This window comes from Pelodiscus sinensis, chromosome 9, assembly GCF_052426305.1.
Source record: "Pelodiscus sinensis isolate ZL-2025 chromosome 9, ASM5242630v1, whole genome shotgun sequence".
Taxonomy (NCBI): Eukaryota; Metazoa; Chordata; order Testudines; family Trionychidae; genus Pelodiscus; species Pelodiscus sinensis.
This window is the reverse complement of record NC_143060.1, coordinates 27,310,266-27,336,428: the sequence shown is the minus strand read 5'-3', so window position 1 is coordinate 27,336,428 and position 26,163 is coordinate 27,310,266. Positions and strand designations below refer to the sequence as shown.

General features: G+C 49.6%; 2 protein-coding genes across 8 annotated transcripts in view; one reads left to right on the top strand and one right to left on the bottom strand.

Moving 5' to 3' along the window:
- MIGA1 (mitoguardin 1) overlaps nucleotides 1-17,389 on the bottom strand; it is a 65,669-nt gene extending 48,280 nt beyond the window's left edge. The window contains exons 1-4 of one of the 3 annotated variants that reach the window (XM_075936323.2): nucleotides 17,245-17,389; nucleotides 15,240-15,373; nucleotides 4,016-4,193; nucleotides 3,344-3,480 (exon numbers count right to left, since the gene is read on the bottom strand). In XM_075936323.2, the coding sequence (XP_075792438.1) occupies nucleotides 3,344-3,480; nucleotides 4,016-4,193; nucleotides 15,240-15,296 (372 nt within the window). In that variant the 5' untranslated portion in view covers nucleotides 15,297-15,373; nucleotides 17,245-17,389. Of the gene's footprint in view, nucleotides 1-3,343; nucleotides 3,481-4,015; nucleotides 4,194-15,197; nucleotides 15,374-17,134 lie in introns of all 3 variants that reach the window. The other 2 variants (XM_006129576.5, XM_006129577.5) reach the window with 2 other exon arrangements.
- A 152-nt stretch (nucleotides 17,390-17,541) lies between these two features.
- Nucleotides 17,542-26,163, top strand: part of USP33 (ubiquitin specific peptidase 33) — a 106,245-nt gene continuing 97,623 nt past the window's right edge. For 2 of the 5 annotated variants that reach the window (XM_006129575.5, XM_075936302.2), the window contains exon 1: nucleotides 17,543-17,697. The gene's annotated coding sequence lies outside the window, so the exon portion shown is untranslated. Of the gene's footprint in view, nucleotides 17,698-17,733; nucleotides 18,253-18,291; nucleotides 18,797-26,163 lie in introns of those variants that run through there. The other 3 variants (XR_012905932.2, XM_075936303.2, XM_075936305.2) reach the window with 3 other exon arrangements.

The window sequence follows — 26,163 nt, the reverse complement described above, 5'->3', positions numbered from 1 at the left end:
ATCCAATGTTTTATTATTTTTTCTTACATAATTTTAAATTACATGTGTGTGCACGTGTTTAGGTGTGATTTTGTTAGTAACTGGTGGGTACCATGGTGTCACATATCCAAACAAGTAAACATAACCTCAATATTGGTGCACAAGACAAAACTCACTGCTCACGTACGGAAAATCTTAGGGTACGTCTAGACTACATGCCTCTGTCGCCAGAGGCATGTAGATTAGGCTACCCGACAGAGTAAAATGAAGCGGCGATTTAAATAATCGCCGCTTCATTTAAATTTACATGGCTGCCGCTTTGAGCCGACAAACAGCTGATCAGCTGTTTGTCGGCTCAGCGCGATAGTCTGGACGCTCCCCTGCCGACATCAAAGGGAGCTGTCGACAACCCAGGTATGCCTCATCCCAGGAGGCATACCTGGGTTGTCGACAGCTCCCTTTGATGTCGGCAGGGGAGCGTCCAGACTATCGCGCTGAGCCGACAAACAGCTGATCAGCTGTTTGTCGGCTCAAAGCGGCAGCCATGTAAATTTAAATGAAGCGGCGATTATTTAAATCGCCGCTTCATTTTACTCTGTCGGGTAGCCTAATCTACATGCCTCTGGCGACAGAGGCATGTAGTCTAGACGTACCCTTAGAGGGAACACTGCTCCAGTCCTGGGGGAGTGTCGGGGGTGAGCTCAAGTGTTAGCACAGACTCCCCCATGCTGGCCAGGAACCCCTAGCCCCTGGAGCCAGATCTAGGAAAGCTGGAACCACATCCAGCCCGTAGGCCTTAGGTTCCCCACACCTGTTTTAGTCCACGGCTGCATGCTACATCTCCTTGTGCTTTCAAGTGAAGGGAAGCATGGCCATGTGGGAAGCATGGCCAAACACCTCTTCAGGTCCAATTCTACCACGAATCACATAATGACTCAAGCAGAGGAGAAAGAGGGCAAGTTGCAAATACCCACAAGGATCATACAAATCCTCCTGCTTTGTAACTTTGGACTCCGTGGAATGGATTTGGCTTAGGGTTGCTGACAACTCTGTATCTATCCACTTGAACCATAAGGGAATTGGGGTGAGGGTAGGGAAACAAAATGATGTTTCTCCTCCCTCACAGGGGGTGAGGCACAGGTGTTTGGTGTGTATCAGATCATTGTGGCAGGCTCCATGATGCCTTTGTTAATGAGAAGTGCCACTTCAGAGAGAGCTGTAGTCTAGGTGTTGTCCAGAAGTTTGAGAGTCAGGCTGGACCTCCTCTAGCAGAAATCTGAAGCATGTCCACAGTTCGCCTGAGAAGATCCCGTTACTTCTTAAAATTATCAGGAGTTGAAGGAGACACTGAGAATACTGCCTTATTGGAAAGAATAAAGAAAGTATCACTTGCAGCATCAGTACTACTGGTGTTCTTCCTCCATCAACTACTGCAGAGACTGTGGTTCTTCAATCCATTCAGGGTAGCTACTACTGTGCGCAATTTGAGGGTACTCATATTCCGTGCCTAGAAATATGGGTCCCAGTATGGTAGATGATATGAGTTACAGAAGCCCCTCTATGGTCTAGACGTTATGGGCATTATCGACGCCAAGACTAGAACTGCCGTTGACAAGGATATGGGAGCAAAAGTATGGATGTGGAAGCCCTACCCAGACTGACAGTAATCTGCTGAGTAGCAGAAGGGACCAATGGTACCAGCTCAGTCTTGTTCTATGGAAAAGATTCTTCATGACCTTACAATGGGGCCAGAGGTTTTGTGTAATCTGATGTAGGTCAAATGGGAGCAGGTGAAGATGGTACCACAGACATTGACGTCGTTGTCAGCTGCACCTCCAGTATTGGCAAATGTGAGGTTGACTGTGTGAGAACCTGCCACAGCAGGACTGGTTCCATACAGATATCTGGAGCCTCTAGAAGATCATATTGAGACCCCGTCTGAGGTGAACTGACAGGTGTCTTGACTCAGTCTGGCTTGTCAATGGATGGAACCCATACGTGGTCAGAACTTTGCAGCAAGGGGAGAACAATCCTGTCTGTTCTTATGAGACATAGGTGCTGTATTTGCCCTTCAGCATCTGCTTTTGTGACACTGGAAGCTCTAATACTGTTGATGCCCTTGACCTCTTTTTTCCTGTGATTTCCAAGTACACTTGTTCGTAGGCAGAGTCTTGAGTGGTGCCACAGGAAGGGGCCAGGCAGATCGATTTTTGATGACTTATTCAGGGATTTGTCACTCTTCTTGTGGGACTTTTTGCCCTGGTGTTGCTATCCTTTCTGCTTATGAATTCCCTGTACATGGAGAAGGACTCCAAACCATTACTACTGGACAACAGCAGAGTGCCAGCCAAAGGCTTTGGGTAGGTGGAAGGGTACTGGGAAGGCACCAACAGTGTCTTGTGGAGAGCTCCATAAGTTGTCCCCATATCCTGAAATAATGAAATTGCCTGATACATAAAACAGAAAGAGCAGGAGATGCTGCACTTCAAGGAGACATGAGCTTCCCCCATAGACAATTCAGGAAGCTCTCATGCAGGCTGCTCATAGTGAAATCCCAGGGCCAGGCCAAGCAAGACTTAATGCCTGGAGGTTAGAGCATGAAAGATGCAAAAAATGATGGGGAGCAGGAAAAAGGGGGAACTCACTCTGCCCCCAATCCCTCCTTCCCTTATTTCTAACTAACACTAAAAGCTAAAACTACTATCCTAAATAAAAACAATTTACAATATTGAAACATTCAAATAGCAGAATGCTGAAGAGTAGAAAGTAGACACAGGAGTTTCCATCCCAATGGATCCCAGACCACAAGCAGCAGAAAAGGAACTGGATAACTTCAGTCTGAGCCACCTTTTATGCCTTTGCTTGGAAGCACCAGGAGATGCAATGTGCAGAACAACTGACACTGCTATTAAAGAATTTCTAATCTCAGGGTCATGCACACCCAATACCTATGGGGATCAGCACTCGAAAAAACAAGCTCTCTTCCCACTTCTCTGAGCTACTAAACTCCAGAACTGATTTACCTCCTCTGGCTGTCCTAGCACAGAAAAGAAAATGTCCAGAGGGAGATATACACAGTAAACAGAGGATTTGTGAGAATTCTTCCCCCATCTTGAATGTTATTTCACTCTCTAATATGGAACTTAGTGTGCTCTTATGTAGAAGATAAATTGCCCTTGACCACACATGGCTCTTTCTTTTGTGCACCCAGCATCTGCCTTCCGAGGCTGTGCAGCACATCAGAGTCAGACATTTTCAGCTCAAGAGAATCATTGTGTGCATTCACAATAGGCAGTGAAAATTACAGTTCAGTAGTTTATTCAGTTTATTGTGTAACAGATCTTTAAGAATAGCTAATACTTACCGAGGCCAAACTTTGTACTGAACCAGAGTATTTACTGAAAAGTCCTCCATTTGTATAAACACAAGACTGAGATCCTTTTTCTTTGGCTGAACTCAAAGAAAGGGTCAAGTTTTGTCTGCTACTGGAACAACTGGAACCTAATAAAGACAGACTAATTTTAAGAGTTTCTGCAACTAGAATATCTAATTATACACTATATCATAAGATTTGTATATCTATAGATAGATAGATAGATAGATAGATAGATAGATAGATCTCTATCTTATTTTCTAACTCTGATGCTGACATATAAAAGTATCAAAATATCTGCAAAAAAGAGCACAGTATCAAAACAATTTGTTTGATCTAAAATAAAGCTTGAATATTGATAGATGTGTTTTTGATATATCTCCAGAATTGTTGAAAACAAACAGTAACTATCAGCTCTCAATAAGCTTTAAAGAGTTAATTTGCAGAGATTATCATTCAATGATAAGAGCAATGCCTGCCTGAGTTAGTATTCTAATTTTTGTTCTTACACTTGTCTATTTTTCTACTTTATTTAAATGGTTAGAATTATAAACATGTTCAGTGTCTTTTTTCCAAAAATAATTTTAAAAAAGACTTGCAATTGACTGCAGAGTACATACAATTTTTTTTTAAAGAAAAAAAGTCTTTGATTCTCTCATGTACCTTTTTCTGATGCAGCTGTTTTAGTACATTCTAATACAAGATGGTCTGGCTCCCATGGTGAGGCTTTTGTGTTTTTCTTTCCACGTCTTCTTTTAAAATGATGTGCTAGAAAAATTATAGATACTGCACTCACTGCTGTTACTGCAAACAACTTCTTCAACCCAGGAGAAAGTTTTATCTGAAAAGACATACGTATGTCCAGAGTTAACACAAGCTCTGATTTAAGCATGGCCACCATGTCCTTCTCCTGTCTACATACAAAATCCTCTCATGTCATCGTGGTGGTGCTTTCAACCCAGGTCACCTGGAGTTAACCCACCCATTTTACAATGACCACACAGTCTAAATCACTTGAGAGTTGATAGTCCTTCAGTGCCTTCCCCCGTTTTCCCTGCTGGCCCAGGACAGACAAGAGTGTGACGGCGCGTTGGGGGTTCCCCGTCTCCTGCACCCCGAAATGGCACAAACAGACTGCACCAGCCAGTGGAATTGAGGGTGGTTTATTGCTCCTCCAGCACAGCGCAGAACAGATGTAATCTGGTTACAGGAACTGGGCTAGGATGCCTCAGGCCCCCTTGAGATGGGGGAGACTGGGCCCCTAAACTCCAGCCCCTTCCCCTAGGCTCTCCTCCATGCCCTCCGACAGCCAGCAACCAACTCCCTAACTTCCAGCCCTGCCCCCCAGCCAAGGCAGCATTCCACCTTCCTTTGTTCCTCTCCATGGGGGGTGTCTGGCCACTGGTTTGCATAGTGACTCATCCTGTTTTGCTGGGCCGTGGTCCCCACGACAGCCAGTGGAGGTTACCCCAGAGCCAGCAGCATAGAAACCAGCCAGGTACCCCCACTACGTCACAGTTCTCCCCCCTCCGAGAGCGAACTGAGCAGGGTCACTCCGCTCGTGACCTAGGGAAGTTCGGGTCCTCTGCGTGGGAACCCGCCCCGGGGACATGGGTGCTCCCCTTGACTCGGGCCGGCCGTGGCGAGGCCCCACATGAATTGGCTTCCCTCTGTCCACTCGCCGCCCCGCTCCAGGGCGACTGGCACAGGCCTGTCCTCGGGGGTCACACCCACCCTTCCGCTGGCCTTGATCTCTGGCCAGGGTCTCTCGGGCCGGGGCCATGAGCCCAGCGAGCCTTCTCTGGACAACCAGGGCGGCTTCCACCCCCGATGCTCCATCCAGGGAGGACTTCCCCTCCCATAACTCTCTCAGCAAGCCCAGAGGGTCTATCTGGGGTAGAGACCCCCAAGCCGCGTTCCTCCTGTCTTGGGCCTTCCCGCCCCTCTGGCAGGAGTCACAGGACCGGCAGTACCGCTGCACGGCTGTAAAGATTCCCGGCCAATAGAAGTGCTGGAGCAGCTTCAGCCGGGTGCTCCGGATCCCCCGGTGGCCCCCAACGGGGGAATCGTGGGCCAAATACAGCAGCTTGAGGCGATACTTTCGGGGGACGACCAGCTGCCGCTGGACCCTCCATGCCCTCGCCTTCCTGGGGGGGAGCCACTCACGGAACAGGAGCCCACGCTCCCGCAGGAATCTCTCCTGGCCACCTCTCCCCCGGGGCTGAGCTGCACGGAGGCCAGCCTGGTCCCTCAGCCTCTGCAAGGAGGGGTCTGCCTGCACCTCAGCCTGGAATTCAGCTGCTGAGGCAGGGATCGGGACCTGTCCCCCACCTCTGCCTAGGTCCGGAGTCCCAGCCTGGCTGGACCCCGTGTCCACTGGGATGGGACCCTGAGGACGCTGCCAGGAGTCCTTCCCTGGACCTACGTTGTCAGCCCCCCGCTGGCTCTGGCTCCAGGTAGTGACTAGAGCCCGCTGGGATTCATGGGGCCACTCCTCTAGGTCATTCCCCATCAGCACCTCGGTGGGCAAGTGCGGGTGCACCCCCACTTCCTTGAGGCCCTCCTTGGCCCCCCATTTCAGATGCACCCTGGCTACAGGCACCTTAAACGGGGACCCATCTATGCCCTTCAGGGTCAGCTGCGCGTGGGGTAGTATCCGCTCCGGGGCCACTATGTCGGATCGGGCCAGAGTCACCTCCGCCCCCGTGTCCCAGAAGCCCGTCACCTTCCTACCATCCACCTCCAGGGGTATGAGGCACTCGCTCCGCAGGGGCCGTCCTGCCCCCACCCGGTACACGGAGAAATCCGCCTCCTGAGAATCAGACCTCCCAGGGGAGGTGCACTGAGCATCCTTCCCCTCTCTCTGAGCTGAGGTTTGCCTGCCAGCCCCTGCCTCTGGGGCAGCCTGCCCTTCCCCCCGCCCCAGCCAGTTAACCCTGGAAAGTCCCCGGTCCTGGGACCTGGTGCACTGAGCCCTCTTGTGGCCTTTTTGCCCACAGCGATGGCAAGTTAGGCTTTGGGCTGTCTCTGTCCAGGCCCTGGCTGGTTCTCTGGGGCGCAGACGACCTGTTCCTTGGTCTCGCCCCGTAGTTGACTCCCTCCGTCGCTCAGCCGAGATCCGGCCTCTGCGCGGTTCCCTCTCTCTCCGGGACTCCCGTTCACACCCGGACCGGCTCTCCGTGAACTCATCCGCCAGTCTCCCGGCCTCCTGGGGGTTCTCTGGTCTCCGGTCCTTGAGCCACAGCCTCAGTTTGGGTGGGCACGCTTCATAGAACTGCTCCATCATGACCAGCTTGAGCAGCTCCTCTGCGGTCTGGGCTCCGACTCCAGACACCCACTTGTGGCCGTATTGCGCCAGGCGGGAGGCCAGGTCCACATAGGTCTCCTGTGGCCCTTTCTGTACCCCCCGGAACTTCTTCCTGTACATCTCGGGGGTCAGCCCGAACTTGTGCAGCAGGGCCTCCTTGACTCGGTTGTAATCCCCTGGCTGTAGGTCCTCCAGCTGACTGAGCACTCCGGCCGCCTCCTGGCTCAGTGCGGGGATGAGCTCCTGCAGCCAGTCAGCTGGGGGAACCCGTTGCAGTCCACAGGCCCTCTCAAAGGAGCTGAGGAACCCGTCTATGTCGCCCATGTCCTTCAATTGGGCCACCACGAGCCTCTCCACGCGCCTGGCAGTCCTGGGACCCTGGGGCCCATCCGCACTTGGCGCAGCCAGTGCCCCGCCGGTTCTCCGCTCTGCCATGGCCAGCTCATGCTGTCGCTGCCTCTCTCGATCTTGGCGCTCTTTCTCTCGGTCCTCTACTTCCAATTCCCTGATCCGCAGCTGGATCTCCAGCCGCCGCAGCTCCGCTTGGCTGGCCCCTGCCCTAGATGGGCTACGGCTTGCAGGCCTCCCGGGAGACGCTGTCTCATCTCTCCGGTGGGTTCCAGCGCTCCTCCCCCTCTCTGAGCCTGACACACTCTCAGGGGGGGTCTGGCTGCTTCCCCTGGGGACAAGATCCTGGCCCTGTGGCTGGTCATTCTCTTCCAGCTGGGTAATCAGCTGGGCCTTGGTTGCTTTCTGCACCGGCAAGCCCCTCTCTCTGCACAGCCCCACCAGCTCTGCCTTCAAGAGTCGGGCGTAGGCCATCTGCCCGCTTGGCCCCTCGGTGCAGACTCACCAGTCTAGTGCTGCAGCGCCCCACGATTCCCAGGAACCGCTTCGCTCTGTCTCCAGCACGCCTGGCTCTAGGGCTCTTGCTTCTACTGCGCCTTGTCGCTTGCCGCTGGGAGCTTCATCCACGGGGTGCAGTGCATCCCACTTCTGACACCAGTGTGACGGCGCGTTGGGGGTTCCCCGTCTCCTGCACCCCGAAATGGCACAAACAGACTGCACCAGCCAGTGGAATTGAGGGTGGTTTATTGCTCCTCCAGCACAGCGCAGAACAGATGTAATCTGGTTACAGGAACTGGGCTAGGATGCCTCAGGCCCCCTTGAGATGGGGGAGACTGGGCCCCTAAACTCCAGCCCCTTCCCCTAGGCTCTCCTCCATGCCCTCCGACAGCCAGCAACCAACTCCCTAACTTCCAGCCCTGCCCCCCAGCCAAGGCAGCATTCCACCTTCCTTTGTTCCTCTCCATGGGGGGTGTCTGGCCACTGGTTTGCATAGTGACTCATCCTGTTTTGCTGGGCCGTGGTCCCCACGACAGCCAGTGGAGGTTACCCCAGAGCCAGCAGCATAGAAACCAGCCAGGTACCCCCACTACGTCACACAAGTTCTTCCACAATTTTTTAGGAAAGAATCAGAGTAATTCAGCTGACTGCTGCACAACGAATCCATAAGACTTAATGACACCCATGGGGTGAGAACAGCATCTGTGAAGACACGGCAATACAGGTATGGCCTTGCAGTGTGGCTTCTCACGTGGTGGAAGAGGGGTAGGCAATTGTGGGTGCCTGTCACTTGAGGTAATTCTTCTGTAAAGACACCCTAAGAGTTGGGATATTTTTAGGCATTTATAATTTTACTGAATTCCTAAGGATGTGATATTCAAACTGATGAAGTTAGTTTATGTTTAGCTAGAAGCCATCTTGTATAACAGAAACCATTTCAGCTTTTTGTCTTTGCACGTAGGCCAGAGTGAACTTTCTATCACCCCATGCACCAGGCCAAGACAGATGTGCTATTGGAATGTGTTAATTGGGCTGGTTCAGAGAGGAGAGGTACTCCCTCGTACCTGTCCGCCATCATGTTGATAAGGCTTTGTTTTTCCTAGTCTAATTGATTATTTCTGTAATTGGATGCCCTGACGTCAGACTGTTTGGTTAAGGGTATAAAGATACTAGGATTGATTGTATTAGGTAGCCTTACTGGACCCAGGCTTTGCTGAGACCACGTTTGGCTCACTTTGCTTTTATTGGCCAATAAAACTGTCTGTTTAGCCGCGTAAACTGAGTGAGGCGTTTGCTTCGACAAAACTTTCAGGTAAATATTTTTTAAATTTCAGTGACTGACAAAGATACCATTGCTACTGTCAAAATTATTTACCTAATAGCTTAAAAAAAAAAAAAGCAAAACAACAACTCTCACACATCTCCTTCAAAAAACCCACCAAAACCATGAGGAACAGCCAAGTCTTTGCTGGACAAATGTTTTTTGGATCTCTATCCTTCCTCTTTCCACAATTTAAGAAAAACTGTTCGTTCTTTTTTTTTAGTTTGAATCACATGTGCTCACACTTCATATTTGGTTACCAGAGCAATACATTATTTCTACATTTTTTTCTGGATATAGGCCATTTTCATTCTTAAGTTTTGAAGAAAACCATAAATAAGTACACAATAAAGCAAAATTCTGCACAGGCAGAGAAATAAACTAGGCGATTAAACCTAATTTAGGGATGTAAAATTGCAGTTAGTTAGCCTATTAAATGTGAAGTTTAACATGTTAACCAGTTACGGAGGGAGGGGGAAACTCCAGCCCAACTCGACACCCAAGCAGCCTCCGTTTGCGGTGGGCCCCACGTGGGTGGAGCAACCCCGTGCCCATGGTAGGTGGGGAGCTGCTCTAGTCCTCACCAGTTAACCTTTCACATTCCTACGTGAGATTGAATCTTAGTCTCTTAACTTCTATTTCTTCAGTAAATCTCTGTATTTATCGTGATAAACAAAGCTCAAATACAGGTTGCACCTAATTGGGACTCTATGGTCTGGAAAGATCTGTTGTCTGCTAGGACCACAAATGTTTCTGGATCAGAGAGCCCCAGGAAGTCCAGTGGCAGGAAGGGCAGCAGCTGGGAGCTCTGCTGGGCCAGTGGCAGGGGCCCAGTGGCTAGGAGCCCTGCCAGCGTCTGGCGCTTGGCTGGGACCAGCATCCATTTCCCATCCAAACCAACAGGGGGGTCAGCTGCGCTGGCATCCACCCACAGAGCTTGGACTGGTAGCAACATGCTGGTGTTCAACCGCAGGGCCCAGTCCAGCCTCCATAGGGGTCAGTGTCTGGCAAGCCATCCAGACCAGAAGTAGGGGGTCTGGCGCTAAGGTCTGCATGACCAGCGTCTAGCAGCCCATCCGGGCTGCTGGTTGGGGGTCAGTCGAGGCCAGGAGCATAGCCAGCCTGAAGAGCTGGAATTGACTTCTCGTCTGGAAAACTCCCTCATTCGAGACCAGGGAGATCACCAAGGTGCTGGACCCCGGAGGTACAACTTGTTGCATATTTAGAATGCTTCTCATTGATACAATCGGAATTAAATATATATAAACCTTTGGAAATCTGAAGTGTCAAACAGCTCAGGAAACTAAAGAAAAATATTTAAATGGAATATAAGGGGAAAGATTATAAGGGACTTGTGCTGTTTTGGTGGTAGAGAGCAGAAAACAGAAACCTTTCATGGGAGGCTCTCACAGGGAGACAAAGGGTGGGCATAGTGGTTTTATGGAATGCCCCTCCCTCGGAATAAGGGGCATGGCTGAAGCATCTCAACTGTCTGGCAGTTCTCAGCTGAAGATTGCTTGGAGCTATAAGCAGCTAGTAATTTAAAGAAGTCCTGCCAGCAAGCCTTTAGCCAAACCCATGGTAAGACACCTGGATATAGGCCAAACCCATGGTAAGACAACTGGAAAGCAGTTTAGAGCTCCTCTGATGTTTTATCCCCACTCACATATAGTCTTTTGGCCAGAGCTGTAGATCTCGGAAAACATAAGTGTATATAGATACTATGTTTATAACAAACCTGAAAAGACAAGCATTAAAAACCCAGCAGCATTGCAAAAACCCAAAATAAGATTACAGGGAGCAAAAAATCAACAATATATCATGTATTTATAAATAATTACAAGTAGTCTTTTGATTTAATAATGAACTACATAAAGTTTTGGGGTTTTAAAAAATTGTAATTAGATATTCTGCAGATATCATTTCACACAACTATGCATGCACACATGATGCAAACAATTGAGCAGAGATAAAGGAAACCCTTCAGGATGTAATATTAATCCCAGAGCTTGACAGCACATTTATAGAGTTCATTAGCTTGGTGACAATAGTGCAGTAATGCCCAAGGTGAGACCAATGAACTCAGTGAGTTGAGATCTGAGCTGGTTTTACAAGAAAAAGAATGAATGTATCAGACTTCTCATTATTTGCAGTAAAATAAGAAAAATATTTTGGATATTGCCAAATTATTCAAAGTAATACATCATAAAATGTTAATTTCAATATGTATGTGCATTTCAATACATAATGTATTTAATGAAGCCACTGGTTGTATACAATGAAATTAATATAAATCACTGTCTTTCACATTAAAAAAAAAATCTGGAGACTGTCAGCACAGCAGACCAAGTTTTGATTTCCCGTCATTGTGGCTGAATGGATTAAATTGAGAACAAGTTCTGGATTCAATTTTATATTTTATTCTTTTTTTTTCCCCCCACAAACAGCATTTCATTTTTCTACATGGTATGGCAACAGCACATGAAGTTTTCTATAGTCATAATATCCTCTAAGCAGTGGTATAAATGAAAACCATTTCTTACCAGTACTGATGAAGACAGCAAAGTTGGGGGGAGGGGAAGGAGGGTTGAAGAAAATGTGATCCTCTATGTGACTCCCTCCCCTCACCCTCTGGACCCCATGTTCTCCCCCTTCCTGGCATGATTCATCCCTCTTTACTGGGGGAGAAGGAGTGTGTTCCCTCTAGTCTTTTCCATCCATGTGTGGATTTTTTCCATTCATGTGCAGAATAAATTTTATGTGCACTGAGACACATATGAATGTGCACCACCAGTTGGATTAGAAAACCTAGCTGTAGGGGCTCTGCTAATCAGCTGGGCAGCATCTGAATCTTTCCTGAGCAGCTGCCCAGGTGCACAGCTTACAGGGAATACAGAGGGCATGGGGCTATGTGCTCTGTCCTCCTCCTGCTGTGCTGGTGACTTCAGGAAAGGAGCAGAATGCAGACAACTGCACATAGTCCAATGCAAGCAGCTCTTTGGACATGCTTGTTGTACTGCCCCTTGCCCTTCCAGGCAGCCATACCAGAGTTTGCTATCAGCATTCTGCTCCTTTCTCCACTGCGGTTCCTGAAATAGCCCTGTGGTTCAAGGCTCTCCTGGGAACCACAGCTAAGAAAGAAGCAGAACCCCCAGCGCTGCCCTTCCACAGAGATGGGAGAGGCAGCAGGGGAAGGAGCAGAACGCCAGCAGCTCTTTCCCAGCTCTGTCCCCCATCCGCTCTGTCCTGCTGAACAAAGACACACAGGTTTGTGGAAGGGTAGGTAGTGGGGTTTGGGTTTGTACAGCCATGCCAGAGGAGTTGGGTAGCCGGCTCCTCCTACAAGGTGGGCACCCTGCGGCCCATCAGGGGTTTTATGTACAGCCTATGAGGCATTTTGCAAAATTCCATTGGTTTCCATTTCTGTAGTTTTTTTTCTACCACTGGGTACATCTAGACTACATGGCTCTGTCGACGGATCCATGTAAAATAGCTTACTCGGCATAGTCAATGAAGCAGAGATTTAGATAATCCCCACTTCGTTAAAATAAAAATGGCCGTTATGCTGTGCCGACGATCAGCTGATCCAGGAAGCCTTTGTCGACCGCTCCGGTATGCCTCGTGGAAAAAAAGGCTTCCCTTGTCGACCGTGCCGTGTCTAGATTGCCGCGCTGTGCCGGATCAGCTGATCGTTGGCACAACGTGGCGGCCATTTTTATTTTAATGAAGCGGGGATTATTTAAATCCCTGCTTCATTGACTATGCTGAGTAAACTATTTTACATGGCTCTGTCGACGGAACCATGTAGTCTAGACATACCCACTATTACTAAAGTGACAAGCACATGTAGCAAGAGGATGTGAAGTGAAGTGCATGCTGATTGCACACAATACTGACTGTGAAAGCCATGTGGTGTTTCTGCATCCAATCAAAGTGCTGTTCCGGTTCAATCAGCACAACCCACGAATTCTCGGTATACAAGTACCATTAGCAAAATTGGGACACTATCTTGATTATGACAATCTTTCAGGCCACTAAGATGAAGGAGGGCTACACATGCAACCCACTCACGAGCCTAGGTTGCCCATCATTACTGTACCCACTACAAATATCTTTCTGGTATGATGTATTGCATGTACCAGCTTGCTTTCACTGCTGCCTCCAAAGGATACAACAAAAACTACTCCTATGAATTATGAGACAAAAAATTAAATATGCTTATTTTAAAATTCTGCAAATTTCTGCATATTTTATTTGTCCAAATACCATTATGTCAATATCAATTATTTTTGGTAATTTATCTAAAATTATCTGTTAGCAACTACATTACAAAATACAGACAACAAAATTTTCCCCCAGATGTAGAGAATTAAAGAAACTTGTAAGATGCTGTCTCTTTGCATTTTCCTTCCAGAGTCTAGCTTGGGGTGGGCAAAGGGCCCTCTGTGTACTGGATCCAGCCTGCCAAGCTGGTGGATCTAGCCTGCGGCCGCCCTGCCACTCCTCAACCACCATGCCACCAGGGCCTGGGTGTGGGGAGTGTGCAAAGTCTCTCACGTCCTGTCCCCGCTCTGCCAGGGGCGCACAGTGCCTAGAGAGACACACCAGCTGTTTTAAAATAGCCAGCATGTTTCTCTGGCCATCACACACTCCTCCTGCACCCAGGCCCTGATTGGCTTGGAGGTGGGTAAGTGGCAGGGCAGTCGGGGCTCGATCCACCGGCTTGGCAGGCTGAATCCAGCCTGCAGAGGGTCTTTTGTGCACCCCTGGTCTAGAGAGACACGCCAGCTCTTTTAGTACAGCTGGTATGTTGCACAAGCCACTGCATGCTCTTGCAGGGGTGAGGAGACTTCGCATGCTCCCTCACTCCCAGACTCTCTGATTGGCTTGAGGACAGGGAGTGCACGTGAGGTCTCCTCCTGCTAGGCACCTGAAGGAAACCACCAGTTGTTTCCTTCAGGTGGGTGGAGGAGTAAGGGGGAAGACTTCTTGCGCTCTCCACCCCTAAGCCAATCAGGATAGGGGGAAAACACAAGAAGTTTCCTGGCCCTGCCTGTTCTACCTGAGGCCCTGCCACCTCCGGGATGGCCTGGGGCTGCTTCAGAAATTTCTGAAGTGGCTGCCCTTTTAAAAATTACTGCCCACCCCTGGCCTAGCCGCACAGCCAAACACACACACACCCTCTCCCCAGGGGCAAGCCAAAGGCTCCCTCCCAGCGCAGAAACCCACATCCTTCCCCTATGGCATGGGTTCCCAAACTAGGGGGGGCATGAAGAAATTCCAGGGGGGGACATGAGGTGACCCAGCTTCCCCTTCCCCCCCCCCCCCCGTCGTTTCGCTGCTATTTCTGTTTTTTGGCCCTGGTCAGTTCCTTTTTTTTTTTTCCTCAACAAGTTTTGCTGCTACAGGGGAGAGACGGGGTGTGAGGGTTTCTCAAAAATCAAAAAGGGGGCATGATGCTGAAAAGTTTGGGAACCACTGCCCTATGGCATCCAGCCACAAGGCCAGACACTGAAATCATCTTCACCAGAGTTCAGCCATGATGCCGCCACAGCCCAAATACCCACACCCGATTCCCCTCCACAGCTCAGTTCAAGAGCACCCATAGTCCGCACATTCACAATCCCTACCCCTTAGAGCCACTAGCTAAGGCTTTTTGGGAGTTTCAGTTATAAGAGGACATTGAAAATAGAAAACAGACTGGATGTACACTAAGAGTCTCTCAACTCTTAACCCTGATGTTCATAATTCTGAACTGAACAGTTAACTAGAGCCCTGTGTGGATACAAAATGTGCATCCATATCACCAAAATTGAGCCGCAGATATCCACATTGACATCCACATATGTGGATACTTGATAATATAAAGTGGATGTTGGCAAATCTACTGGATTCTAGATACAAAAATTTGTGTCTACATCCATATGCACAAAAATGAGCTATGGATATCAACATTCATAGATGCAGATACCAGTGAATATAAAGCAGATATCATTGGATCTGCAGGGTTCAAAGCAGATCTCTATGAATTTGCACAGCTATGCAGTTAACTATATGCCTTAATTAGAATTGGAAGTAAGCAACTGAGTAGCAGAAGATAAAAAGGAAAATAAAGCACAGGGTTAAATGTAAACTACTAAAAAAAATAAAGGGAAACTGTCATTTTTCCTCATCATAATAAAGTGTCAAAGCTTCCTGAAATCAACATTGATTTGTAAACTTTTGAAAGAACTACCACAATGTTTTGTTCAGCGTGATTAACATTTCAGTGTAATGAACAACTTTAATTCCTGATCTGCCTTCAGATCTGTTACTTTAAAAAAAAAAACCACACACCAGAAATGAGACTACTGAAACAATATATTAATTACCTGAATGACAGAATAATACCAGGAAAGGGGAAAATCAAGTACCCGTAAAGCTGCTGTCTTCAAAGAAAAGCGTGTTTCACTAACAGCTTCTTCCGACATGGCTTCTTCTGTCCCATAACCTCATTAAGTCAAACTATCTCGAAAAAATTTTAGCCACAGATGGTATCTGACGTAGTCTGCCAAATGAAAATTGCATGATAAATTAAATATGACAAGCATATACATAGTTTTCTTCTGCAAGCTTCCAACAACCTTACATTATAGGCTGCATGTTTATTTTGGATAATTTGTACATGAAAGGGTGAAACAGATTTTCTCACTAGCACTTAAGAATAGGATGGAAAAACAGATAAAATTAGGCTCAAATACTTTTAACTGCTCTATGGAGTAAGAGCCCTACAGCCAAAAACTGAGTGTCACACATGAAACAGCTTGCATGATATATGCATAGTAAAAGAAGGAAAGCATCTAATTCCACACCCAATGTGCAAGTCACACTCTCCATTTCTTAGAAAAAAATCTGCTGTCTAAAATGATGTGGGACTTAGACTGAATAACTAGTGACTACAGAATTTAAGCTTCTAAAGTAGCTTCTCTCCTCTTCAAGGTTGCCACAGTTTCCTTTTTAAAACAAGAATTTCACTCTTTACTGTCTGTAAAGGCAAAAGGTAGTAAAATTCTAGTTCTAAGCCTCCTTTGAACAACTTACTGGAGTAAACAGAAGAGCATAGGGCTGCAGGGTCAGTTACAGTGACAGGCCATTTGGTAAAAGCGGCAAGGAGTCCTGTGGCACCTTATAGACTAACTGAGGTGTTGGAGCATAAGCTTTCGTGGGCAAAGACCCACTTCGTCAGATGCATCTGACAAAGTGGGTCTTTGCCCACGAAAGCTTATGCTCCAACACTTCAGTTAGTCTATAAGGTGCCACAGGACTCCTCGCCACTTTTGCAGATTCAGACTAACACGGCTACCCCTCTGATACTTGAGGGCATTTGGTATCTGTCAATTATACCAATTGTTTGTCATATGGCAGGGGTGGTTAAACTTCCTGGCCGTATGTCACTCTTCAGAAGCCTGAGCACCAGAATGCACCTGTCAGGGCTCAGTACTTCAGCTCTGCTACTCCTAAAGCCCTGAATACTGGCAAGTGTGCCCTGAAAGGCTGAAGCCCTGAGAGCCTCCTCTCTGCTGGACAAATGCCAGAAAAGATGCATGGGGATCCCACATCCTCCACGATTTTTGCCAGGGTTTGTTTGCCCCACTCAGTCACACAGTGCCACAAGTTCCCCTCCCTGGGAGGCAGCTGGCGAATTGGTCGCTGTGGCCTTGGGGAAAGGCAGCAGCAAACCGCTGGAGAATGGGAGCAGTAGGGGAAAACTGCTGCTTTTGCTGCGGTTTTTCCCCACACAGCTTAAAGCCGAGGCTTCTCCCAGAAGCTCCCAGCAGCCTGTCGCTGTCTCGCCACACGGAGAGAACACAGAAGCCCCCATCTCACCACGGTGCAAAGCCCTGAGTTCCCCCTCCACCCCGGACAGGCGAAGAATAGGGAGACTGGGGGGCTGTATAAGTCACATGTTAATGTGAAAAGAGCTGCGGGCTGGCCACCCCACCATATGGGGCCAGGCTGAGAAATTGCTCTCTCCCCTAAACTATCACCCGAATCCTGCACTGGGTCGCTGGGGAAGAGCCCCCCTTTGCCACCCGGCTGTCAGCCTCGGGCTAGGCACGCGCAGGGCCCCTCGCCTGGTCCCCAACGCCCCGTTCCCTGGCGGGCTGCGGGCGTAGAAGCCCCGGGCAGCACCGAACCCCCTTTGTCTCCGGGACCCGTCACGCGGGGCGCTCGCAGCCCAGTGCACGTGCCGCGCGGTTTCGGGCTCCCGAGGGCGGGGCGGGACGACACGGTGAGGGGCCGATGGGGGCCTCGCTCCAGCCCTTACCCGGTAGGGAGTCGCGCGGAGAAATGGCCGCAGCCAGCTAAGGGGCGAACGCAGAGCACCAGCCCCGGCGCTGCTCAGGCAAAAGCTCCCTCCGTCCCTCCCCACGTTACCTGCCCGCGATAAAAACAGCAACCTCCGCCCCACCCCAGCAGCTCCCGCACCGCAGCGCCCGCTGCTAGGAGACAGGCAACATAGCTACTTCCGGTGTCAAAAAGAAACGCAGGACGGGGGAAGGTGCCTCGCTACACCACGTGGCCAAAAACTGCGAGTCAGTCACCGCCATCTTTGTGCGGGGCGAAGCTCCTTGAATGCGTGAAGACACCCAGCAGCGCCATCTTTGTGCGGGGCAAAGCTCTTTGAATGCCTGAATACGCCCAGCAGCGCCATCTTTGTGCGGGGCACAGCTCTTTGCGTGACAGACACCCAGCAGCGCCATCTTCGTGCGGGGCGCAGATCGGCGTCTGAGGCAGAGCTGCTGCAGCCGGCGGATCAGGCAGTAGGAAGCGGAAGGAGCTGCCGCTGCGGGCAGCAGGGACAAGCGAACACCGGCTACCGCCAAGCAGGTGAGGCTGCCGCGCAGCGAGTATGGAGCCCGGGCGCCCTTTCTTCCCCCTCATGTAGGCGCTGGGTCCTTCCCGCGGAGGATTGTTCCTCTCCCTGGGGCCTCCTTCCCTGAGGCCGGCGGGTGGCGCGGCCCCTCCCCTCCCCTCGCGCTGACACCGCAGCCTCCTCTAGTCCCCGCCGGTGTCTCAGGCCCGGCCCGGGCCCCCCCACTCGGACCGGTGCCTGAGTGCGGGAGCCCCGTCCCGTCCGAGGCAGCGGCCACGTGCCTGTCCTCCCCGAGCGGCGGGGCGGGACGAGCTGTTCGCTGAGGGGCTTGTGCGAGCCGGCAGGAGGGAGCGTGCGGACAGGCCCGGTCTGCCCTTGCTTGCGCCGCGTAATGGCCCTGCCGGCTCGCGGCTGGCTCTGCTCGGCGCTACTGCCTCTCTCCCAAGGGCCAGGCCCGCTCTGCCGGTGTCTCTCGCTTCGCTGGCCCAGAGCCGCTCGCCTTGCTGCGGCATCAGCCATTGGGCCGCCTGAGCGATGCGGGGTCTGCAGCACAGTGTGGGGTTGTGCTGGTAAGAAAGGGGTGGGAGGCTGTGAACATTCATGTCTCCCTAAGCAGAGGGGTTTTTTTCTCGTTCAGTAAAGCTGTCACTTAATAAAGAGCTATGATGTTAATATTTGTTTAGCCCCAGTATTGAAATATTACCGTCTGAGATTCGGGATGTAAGGGACAGATACAGGTGGTTGTTTTTGCCAGGGATTTACATTTACTTTACGGTGATGATAGCAAAAGGGTATTGAAGACAAACATCGGAAGATCTAATCAAATAAAGGGATAAAACCGCATGATTGGCCATATTCCTTTAATGCCTGTAAATCTAAGCAGTGCCACAGGTAAAATGTGCAAAATATAACTATTGCAATGTAATGTATAATGAGTTGTTTTGGATGTATCAAAAGAGGAAAATGAAACACAAATGACTTTATACCGAAAGACTGTATATTCTCATTTGGAGTGTGGTTTTATTTTGTGTTTCCTTTTGAGAGAGCAAAGAAATTCCAGCAAAGGACAATGAAAATGGTTTTCTTGTAATAATGCTACAGTACTTGCCTGAGGTGAGTTTTGCATCTCAGAGCCGGAATAATATTGTCATCTGTTCTTCTTTGTGATATTACTTAACATGAGCGACGAGGAGTCCTGTGGCACCTTATAGACTAACTGAAGTGTAGGAGCATAAGCTTTCGTGGGCAAAGACCCACTTCGTCAGATGCAACTTACTTAACATGTTATTGGTAGTTGACAACATTATAGCAGTTTTTCATAATAAGTGTGGAAAATTAGATTTTGTGTCTGGGCTGAAAAGAGTTGTCAGTGTAAGGCTAGAATAGATGTATTGATGGACTTTGCACACAATGAAATGTTGGGAGCTTACAAAACCTTAGATAATTACTCAGGAGAAGAAGAATGTAATGGCTCTTTATTTTACCAATTCACTAAAGGATACAGTGAAAATAGAATAAATGTTCCATTTGGTCACATCTCTTAATGTAGGAAGAAAGGTGCTCAAAATTGAAAAGAATTGGGAAAAGCAATGTATCCACTTCATGAAATGTATAGTCAACATGAGGAGATCAATCAGACATATTGTAACAGGATTTTGAAAACTCCATAATTTTGTGAGCTATTTGACAGAAAAATCTACAAATTAAGAATTTGAATATATAAAGAAATCTATGAATTTAATGCAGTTATGTTTTAACTGTACAAAAGTGATAGTATAACAGTTGCTGTGAATGTATTGATTTTTGAAAAAAATGAAATAAATGTACGTCATGGGGTGGTTATTGAAGTGGGTACAGGCATAAACAAAGACTCCAATCCTAAAACTTGATCTAAAAAGGCAACCCATTATAACATCATAGAGCCAGTTGCTGGATTACAGCCTAATTTGATCCGCACTTATTTTACCCAAAGCTCAAAGGTCTTTGGGTGGGTTTCTTTAAAAAATCATTTTAACTCTTAGTAGTACAGTAGTTAACTTTTTTTATTAACTTACATAAGATAAATAAATTTCCATGACAAGAATGTAATATCACCTAAGGCAATGACTATCTTTATTGATGAACTCTTCTAAATATGATATTTTTAATAAAAAGTCTTAACATAAACTGTTTTTCTTTTCGTGCCAACATAAATTCTTAGTTTCCTCATACTTTTTAAAAAATGTTTAACCTTGATGAATATTAATTCTTTGAATCCTACAAAACTTTTTATTGGGATCTGTTCATTGTATAGTGCAGGGCTACTCAACATGCAGCCTGCGAGCTGCAGCCCATTTGTTTGCAGCCCACGGTGCAGTTTGGGTTTACGTGGTGCTCAACACGCAGCCTGAATGTAGGATCCTTTGAACATGGTCTCCGCTGGAAGCACATTGCATAATGGTGTGGCATCTCCTAGGCAGGGTGAGCATTGAAAGATGCAAGCGGACGGACTGGCTGGAATAGATGAGTACAGGGTGTCAGTGTTTCTAGCCCCCAGGGAGGAGGTGCCAGGGCACTGTGGGATGTAGGATGTGCTTTGTATTCATGCCCATCAGTGTGAAAGAAGCTATTTGCATATATATTTGCATGTATATGCAACCACATTTAAGTTGCGGCCCTCTGCAGGTGCTGTGAATATTATTGTGGCCCCCGTGGCTTCCAAAGTTGAGTAGCCCTGATATAGCCTGGTGGAACTCCTTGCCTGAGGACATTGTGAAGGCCAGGACTATAATGGACTAGATAAAGTCCATTAATGGCTGTTAGCTAGGATGGGAAAGGAATGGTGTCCCTAGCCTCTGTTTGTCAGAGGGTGGAGATGGATGGCAGGAGAGAGATCGCTTGATCATAACCTGTTCCGTTCACTCCCTCTAGGGCACCTGGCATTGGCCACTGTCGGCAGATAAGATACTGGGCTGGAAGGACCTTTGGTCTGATCCAGTATGGCCATTCTTATGTTCTTATAGTGTATATAATATACATTGTTTAGTACAGGCAGTCCCCGGGTTACGTACAAGATAGGGGACTGTAGGTTTGTTCTTAAGTTGAATTTGTACGTAAGTCGGAACTGGTGTCCAGATTCAGCCGCTGCTGAAACTGACCAGCGGCTGACTACAGGAAGCCCGAGGCAGAGTTGCTCTGCCCCGGGCTTCCTGGAATCAGCCGCTGATCAGTTTCAACAACAGCTGAATCTGGACGCCTGGGACAGAGCAGCTGGGGTGCTGCCGGGTTGGTCTAGTAGCGCCGAGGAGCTGCGCTGTGGGACCAACCGGCAGCGCCCTAGCTGCTCTGCCCCAGGCGTCTGAGAGAAAAGCCTGGTCTGCTGGAGGGGTGGGGGGAGGGCGCACTAGCTGCGACCCCCGCCCCCTCCCCCCAGCAGACCAGGGAGACGCTGGCGGCGGGACCGAGACGCACCACAGTCTCGTTGTCCGCGTCCTCCGCGGCTTTGCTCCGCGTCTCCCTGGTCTGCTGGGGGGGGGGGACCCCACCAGGAGGACGCGGGCGGCAGGACCGCAGCGTGTCTGGGTGGTCCCGCTGCCCGGGTCCTCCGGGGCGAGAAAAACCCCGTTCGTAAGTATGGATCCGACATAAGTCGGATCCGCGTAACCCAGGGACTGCCTGTACTCAGGAAAGAATCCTATTAAATCAGTGGTAAATGGCTGCATTTTTTAAGGTCTTCAACATAATGAAGGAAGTGGGATGTGTGTATTTGTTTGTTCTAGTACACTATAGAATTTTGATAGGTAAGTTGGGCAGATGAAAACAGGCTTATGTTAAATAGTTGATATGATTTTCTTTTTGTATATTGTGATTAATGGTAAACCTGTTAACCTTTTACGTCCCTAAAGGTAAAGCTTACCAGTTCTGGTTAACTAATAGGGGATGGAGCAACTCCCTGCCCAACCCAAGCAAGGGGCTGCTCCAGCCTGTCTGTGACCGACCCCTGACCTCTGCAGCAGGTTATACACTGGCTCTCTGGAACCGGCTACAAAGCCACAGAGAAGCTGTTTCCCCGGTAGGGGGCTCAGGGCTGTTCCTGCCCACCCCCAGGGAGGCTTCACTATGGGAACTACATAAAAATCTTATTTAAGCGTTCTACTGCAGATCTCGCAGCACATGAAACCACTATGAATTCTTAGCAGTTACACGGTTACCTTTTTAAATGCTTCTTTACACCCCCAATTATGATATCTAAATCTAAGTGGAAATGAAATGTAAGCTTCAGGATGTATGATGCTTTTGAAGTTATCTGATTTGTCTATCTCAATGTTTGAGTGGTTAGGGACCCAGGGACTGTAGGTTTGTTCTTAAGTTGAATTTGTACTTAAGTCGGAACTGGCGTCCAGGTTCAGCCGCTGCTGAAACTGACCAGCGGCTGACTACAGGAAGCCCGAGGCAGAGTTTCTCTGCCCGGGGCTTCCTGGAATCAGCCGCTGATCAGTTTCAACAGTGGCTGAATCTGGACGCCTGGGACAAAGCAGCTGGGGTGCTGCCGGGTTGGTCCCCGCAGCGCCGAGGTGCGGCGCTGCGGGGACCAACCCGGCAGCACCCCAGCTGCTCTACCCCAGGCGTCCCCAAGTCAGCTGCTGCTGAAACTGATCAGCAGCTGATTCCAGGAATCCCGAGGCACAGCAACTCTGCCTTGGGCTTCCTGTAGTCAGCTGCTGGTCAGTTTCAGCAGCGGCTGACTTGGGGACGCCTGGGGCAGAGCAGCTGGGGTGCTGCTGGGTTGCTCCAGTAGTGCCACTCCTCGCGCTACTGTCTCAACCAAGCAGCACGCAAACTGCTGTGCCCCAGGCGTCCTGATTCAGCCGCTGCTGCAACTGACCAGCAGTGGCTGAATCAGGATGCCTGGGGCAGAGCAGCTGGGGTGCTGCCGGGTTGGTCCAGTAGCGCCCAGAGCGGCGCTGCGGGACCAACCAGCAGCGCCCCAGCTGCTCTACCACAGGCGTCCCGAGAAAAACCTGGTCTGCTGGGGGGCGCACTAGCTGCGCCCCCCAGCAGACCAGGGAGATGCGGGCAGCGGGACCGAGACACGCCACGGTCCTGCCGCGGCTTTGCTCCGCATCTCCCTGGACTGCTGGGGGGGGGCCCCCAGCAGACCAGGGAGACGCGGAGCAAAGCCGCGGAGGACCCGGGCCGGGGGACCGCCCATACACGCCGCGGTCCCGCCGCCTGGGTCCTCCGCAGCTTTGCTCCGCTTCTCCCTGGTCTGCTGGGGGAGACCGGGGAGACGTGGAGCAGCTTTTCTCGCCCCGGAGGACGCGGGCGGCGGGACCGCGGTGCGTCTGGGTGGTCCCGCTGCCCGCGTCCTCCGGGGCAAGAAAAGCCCCGTTGGTAAGTACGGATCCGACGTAAGTCGGATTCGCGTAACCCGGGGACTGCCTGTATAGGATCTTTATGGATAAGGTGATTCTTCTGTGTTAAGCACTATGCTAGTCTATGGTGCTGTGGAATTATAAGTAGCTACCCAAGATGATTTAAGAAGCCATTCACATTGCTGTAATTATCAAAGCTGTTCAACAGAACTCTTACAAAAGGGTATTACATAACTTTGATTTTTAACATAAGCCTAACAATGTAAAAACCTTACTTGTATAGGACCACAGTGATGTATGGTGCTAAAGTTGACCAGTTACATGGTAAATTAAAATATGCTAAATAATAACGGTTCATATCTTGAAAAGCAAAGGTATGATTGGTTCAATGACTATATTATAGAATATATAAGAACATAAGAATATTCATTCCAGGGCAGTCCTGTGGGTCATTTAAATCATTATCCTATCTTTGTAAGGTGTCCAGTGCTAAATGTAGGGATATAAAGGGTCAACCATAGACTCATAGACTTTAAGGTCAGAAGGAACCATTATGATCATCTAGTCTGACCCCCTGCACAGTGCAGGCCACAGAATCTCACCCACCCAGTTAGTTACCTGGTAAGCATTGCCCTACTGGTATGCTTAGCGGGGTAACCTGTTAACTGGCTCCCGGCCAGGCTGGAGCAGCCCACCCACCATGTGGCAGGTCAGTTCAATATATAGTTTAATTGGTTAACATTTTAAATGGAATTTTACATCCCTCACCAGGTGATTCAGATAGAAGGAACAGGACAGGGTAATTGAGTGATCCATCACTGATCATCCATTCACAGTTTCTTGCACTTGAAGATTCAGGGACATCCTTAGCATGGGACTGCACCCCTGACCATTTTGGTTATTTGCCATACAGACTAATGCTTAATGGAACAAGCACGCTGATGTTTTTGGGAAGGCAATGGAAGGAATTGGGAGTAATTAACGAAGGTTTGTCCATGTGAACAGTAGCCACTTGAGAGGCACTATGGTCCAGTGGATAGAGAAGTAAAGTTAGTGTGACGAAACCTGGCTTTAGTTCCTAACTCTGCTACCTCCTTATGTGACTTTTGGGTAAATTATTTTAATTTTTTGTGCCTTTGTATCCTCTTTTATCTTTGTTGTCTATTTTGGGGGGATTTAGCCTTGTCTTTTAATGTACATATGTTGCCAAGCACTATGTGTGTGTGGGGCTGGGGGGTGGGGGAGAGTTTCAATGTTGGCACAGTTCTGTAAATGCTATCATTAGTGGGAAAAAGACACCAATGTAGAAGTGGGCCATAGATGGATTATAAAGTAGAATGGAGTGCTGAACAGTGTTCCCTCTAAATCTTGCAGCAGCACAGCTTCACAGGTGATTAATCAGCCCTGCCCAGTCAGAGGCTCAGGGCTCTGTGCATGGAGCTGACTGATTGGACGGGGCTGACTGATCACCTGTGAAGTTGTGCTGCCCCGAAGCTTAGAGTGAATACTGGTGCTGAAGATAGAGGTGAAGCATATGGAGTACTTTGAAAGTTTGTAGGAGATCTTTGAAGCCAGTGCAGATTAGGGATGTTAAAATGTGTTCATAAACAAATTTCAACAGATAAGTGTTTACATGGAGAGTGGGGAGAGGGGGAGCCAACTTTAAATCTGGTTCCCTACAGTGTTTCAAAGTGACAGTGTTGTGTGGAGCCCAGGATCACCTGGGAACTCCCCCACTGACTCCTGGTTCCATGCAGTGCTGCCACTTTGAAATGCTGTATGAAGCCTAACTCCAGGCTCCCTGCAGCATTTCAAAGTGGCAGCACTGCATGGAACCTGGGGACAGCGGGGGACTCCCCAGTTGACCCCGGGCTTCACATGGCACTGCTGCTTTGAAACGCTGTGGGGAGCTTGAGGCCAGCAGGAGACTGCCCTGTTGGCTCCGTGTTCTCCGCAGCACTTTCGTGGAAGTACCCTATCAACTAATCGAATAGTTGATGCAAATTGCATTGACTATTCAATTAGTCAGTTAATTGAAATTTAACATCCTTAACAAGCACTGGCTCCCCCTCCCTTACCCTCTGCCACTTCTGTGTTAGAGGCAGGGAGGGCAGTAGGATCAGTGGGAGCCAGTATGTGTAGAGAGCTGGCTTCAAAGCCTGCTTCCCATGTGTACCAGAACCTACCTGGCCTCGCTTTCGTGCACTGCTTTCTCTGATACAGAGGCGCCAGCAGGATGGGGAGGTGGTTCCATACTCCACAGAAGCCAACTTAAAAGCCAATTCCCTATGCATATCTGCTCCTGCCTGCCCCTGTGCCCTTCTGCCTCTGATATAGAGGCAGCAGCAGCAGCCGGGGGGAAGCCGGTATGCGCGGGGAACCCTGTGTACTGTCTCCACCAACTCCCCTCACCTCCTATAAGAGCAGAGCCGGCCCAAGGTATGGGCCAACCGGGCTACTGCCTGGGGCACCCCATTGTAGGGGGTGCCGTGTGGGGCTGCTGGGCCAGGCGGGGGCAGGGCCGTGCATGCGCTGCCTGTCCGGGGGCGGCGCCGCATGTCCGAGGGCGGCGCTGCGCGCCCAGGGTGCACGTATGGCTCGGGCCAGCCCTGTATAAGAAATAGCAATGTGTAGAGGGGAGGTGGCTCCTTCTTTCCCCACTGTGCTGCAACCTCTGTGGGAAGTGAGGGAGGGAGAACAAATGACATAAAAGCTGGCTCCCTGCATGTACCAGCTCCTGCTTGCCCCCCCATGTTGCTGCCTATGTGGGTGAGAGCAGCGCAGAGGGGGACAGTTGGCTCTGTGAGAGCCAGTGCCCCTGATCCTCGCCTCCATCCTTGTTGCCTATGATAGAGACGTAGCAAGGGGGGTGTGTGTGTGTTACAGATGTAAGTGACTAGTCAACTATCCAATAAGCAAAAACTTATCAGATAGTCAACTTGTCCCTCAACTAGTCACTTCCCTCCCCCCTTCCTGTGTCTGATGGAGGCAACAAGTGTGTGTGGGGGGGGATAAGAGCTGGTGCTGGGGGGAGCCGACTTAAAAGCTGGTTCCTCCAGCACTATCTCCGTGGGGGGCAAGGGAATCAGCTGATCCCCAGCTCCTGCCCAGTCCCAGATGCTGCGC